Raw genomic sequence first — 3,604 nt, 5'->3', positions numbered from 1 at the left:
ACCCTACAAGTACACTACAACACACTCCAATAAACAAACATCATTAGCCCTCCCAACTACCACCACCCGCGGCCCCCCAATCCTCCAACCTTCATCTGTGGACTGGATAATTCCTCACATGCGGGTGTTAAACGTGGTAGGTGAAGTTACAAATTATGTCTACATGTTGCCCACCCATACTAGAAATAATACATGAAAAAAAATATTGCGTAATTAACGAATTAAACATGTTTTTTGATCTTTCTAACTTAGCACTTGAACTCATTATTGTCCATAATTAGCATCCAACGCCTAGAACTGTCACTGTGTTCATCACCGTATATTCACTTTACATCTTGTTGTAACTTGACTTTGATCGAGATCTTATTCACTTCTAGAAGTTGATAATTTTTCTACTATTTTTTGCAAGCACATAAGCATCGACAATCATGAGCATGTACTAAAACAAAAACTGGAATCAATGACATACAAATTATTGACCAGATAAAATTGATTGTTGAATTGTCCTTTCAACATCCAAAATGTACTTCATTGCAAAAATATATGTTGTAAACAATATTAGCGTCTAAAAATGTGCTTTAGTTGCTATATTGAGATTATAAAACATGATTTTAAAGGTAATTTTTTCTCCTATTGTATACCTTAATCTCAAATAATCTTTCGGAAGAGTTACCATGAGGAACCCTAAGGAAGAACTCATAAGGACTAGAGTAAATAAAAAACACAAGACAAGAGGAATCGGTCTGCCCTTGTGTTTTGGTGATTACCAGAGTTTGTTTCCATAAGAAGATTTGAAAAAAAAAATTTCAAATTTTATTCTACTTACATCATAATCACAATTTCCAACTATCTTTTTATCTCACATACATCATATTATAAAAAATGCTACAGTAATTATTTCAAATAATCGCCTATTAATTTTTTAACTTGCAGAAAAATGCATTTTTGCTTTTTATATCACCTATTTCTCATTTTCATTTGATTCTCACGTACTACATGATAAGTTCGTACACTTCGCCATTATAATACGGTCACAACCAACTTCTCTCTCTCTCTCTTCCTTTTCCTTTTCTTTACAATTATTTCTTAAAATTAGACTAAGTTCATGAAAATGCTAATTCACAATTATGATCTGCTATTAAAGTAATTCAAATCCAGACCTAGCATATTTGAGCACTTGTTCAAAGTGGTGTGCAGTGTCAGCAGGATGGGCTTCCACTCTTGGTCTCTCTGGCAGCACCCATCGTCCATCACTATTCCTCACCATCCCTTTGTTCTCATCTTGCCTCCATTTTGGTGGCACCCCATAATCTCTCTTCAAGAAATCAGAATCCTTGTTCACAAGTGCAATATCCCTTTTTGTGACCAATCTAAACGGCCTACCTCTGCCATGAAATCCATCAACCAAGTGTAAATGAGCCTCAAGATTATGTGCACATCCAAGATCACTATTGGCCTTCAGAAATGGTGAATGAGTATGGTCCAATGCCAACTCCACTCCAACATGAGCATAACTCCAAGGAAATGATATAACTTCTTCAATATACTTTTGGTATTGAAACTTCTCATTTGTAATAATTCCAGGAACTGTTGGAACTTTATCATGGACATTGACAATTCTCAAGACCTTAACGCCGAGTTCATCACATCTTTCTTTGAACCTGAGATTTCCAACTCTCGGACCTGCAAAGGAGAAAACTGTAATTGGGATTTTCTTAGTACCTGTTTTTGTGATGTTTAATTTCATCTCGGAAATATCATATGCGCTCAACAAAGCCAGAGCTGCTCCAAGACTATGTCCTGTTATTGTGATGCTTAATTCTTCCCCTTCGTATCTCTGTATAAGTCTGTTCACTTCAGCTAGTACTTGCTCACGAGCTGAAAACGAGCAATACTTGCACGTATTCTCTTTGGTGGTGTATAGATCGAAGAACCCTGACTCGATTTTTATTGATGGATCATCGCGGAAATGAGCTGGATGTAAGAAGTCCTTGAGATCATGAATCCATTCGAGGTATGTCACTGTGCCTCTCCATGAAATAAGAATATCACGGCGCCCGAGCCTTTTGATCTCATCTTCATCCACTGTAACTGCAACATAGCCCATCCAGTTTGCATGTTGACTCCAAATACTGCTCATGTTGGATTTCTGGAAAAATTTTGGTAAATCTATGTTTGAAGTTGCATACAAGTATCTTCTCATTTGATAGCCTCTGTCAGCCATGTCTAGCTTATCAAAGAAATCTGCAGGTTGGTACTTGCACGTGCCACAATACTTTGAGTGAGGATCAAAGTCGAATGAATCATAACATGCTTGTGCAAATTCACCACACCGAATAATTTCTTGGCGAAGATGAGAATTCATGGGGTCTAGTAGGCCTTCCCAGTGGTAGCACCCTTGAATTTCTCTCCAGACTTGATTGAAGGTTCTACTGTCTTGTGCATATTCTTGTGCTTCTTTGACTTCTGATGTCAAGCTTGAAACTGAAGCACATTTGATGAGTTTTCTAATTGATTTTTTTCGGGAAAAACTTTGTTTTAAGAAGAAAAGGTTGCTTGTTTCTATAGTTTTCCATGTGGCGGATGGCCATTGAGGTTCATGGCTCTTGTTCATGGGGATGTTGAAAGAGAATCGGATAAAAGCCATGGAAATTCCTATTCTTGATACAAGTCTTTCTGAGCTATGTTCTGTTTGGGGCTTGGAAGAGAGGGAGGAGGAGATAGAGGTATGGTTGGGGTGGAGATGGGGGCCAAGGGAGTAGGAGAGTTCATTAAATTTTGATGGAAAAAATTGGAGTTTGTGGTAGAAAAAAGTTGATCGCTATGTAGAGGGGGACAAAAATGGACATCCAACTGCTCGCACCGATTCGAACGTGATTGAAATTACATAAATTGATGTTTATAGTAAGCTTCTTAAAATTGTAATTAGGATGGTCTGCATTTTATTGGATGATCAATCCCACGATCTGACGAATTTTCTGCACATGGACCACTGATGAATGATGTTTGAGACGCCCCTTATGATTTGGTTTGATTTAGCTAAACGTAAAAGCTACCCATGCTCCTAATTAACCGGTGGATTTGGAAACCACTTACCTTGGCTCAGGCCATCAAGTGGGACTTAAGTCAAGAGTGATGCTAAAACATCTGTGATGGGTTATAGGTGGGGGTTCAAATCCCACCTGCAACGAAAAAAATTCAAGAGTGATGCTAAAACATCCCTTTGATCTAATAAAATCTGTATATTTGCTAGTCTCTAACATAAGTCTCTTTAGACTTTCCTCCCCTCTAGTTTAGGATAGAATAGATTATACAATAGTTATCGTCTCGAAAAAAAGAAGAAAATTAACCTGTGGATTTGAAGCCTCACAAGTACGAGGAATTACACAAGTATGCATAGCCAAAGATTTAAAATTTTTAATTGCTTAATAGATCATCCTTTGATTAAATACATATGACATAAAATTAATTTAAAAAGATTATCTTAAACAGCTCAAAAAAATTACCTTGAACATTGATGATCTGCTCAATCCTGTTAAAGATTTGACGTAGAGGAAGACAAAGAGATCCATGTAGCAATCTCTTTTTCCGATGACTGAGAAAC

General features: G+C 37.1%; 1 protein-coding gene across 1 annotated transcript; it reads right to left on the bottom strand.

The window, feature by feature from the left end:
• Positions 1–915: 915 nt before the first annotated feature.
• On the bottom strand, positions 916–2,930 carry LOC113776658 (phospholipase A1-Igamma3, chloroplastic-like). Its single transcript, XM_027321736.1, has one exon. The coding sequence runs from the start codon at positions 2,645–2,647 to the stop codon at positions 1,139–1,141; it is 1,509 nt and encodes a 502-aa protein (XP_027177537.1). The 5' UTR covers positions 2,648–2,930; the 3' UTR covers positions 916–1,138.
• Between the last annotated feature and the right edge of the window lie 674 nt (positions 2,931–3,604).

This window comes from Coffea eugenioides, chromosome 1 (assembly GCF_003713205.1).
Source record: "Coffea eugenioides isolate CCC68of chromosome 1, Ceug_1.0, whole genome shotgun sequence".
NCBI lineage: Eukaryota > Viridiplantae > Streptophyta > Magnoliopsida > Gentianales > Rubiaceae > Coffea > Coffea eugenioides.
This window is presented reverse-complemented; position numbering and strand designations above follow the sequence as displayed.

Bases quoted from the DNA above. Each gene is read 5' to 3' on its own strand.
- LOC113776658 (XM_027321736.1), bottom strand. From the start codon at position 2,647: ATGGCTTTTATCCGATTCTCTTTCAACATCCCCATGAACAAGAGCCAT.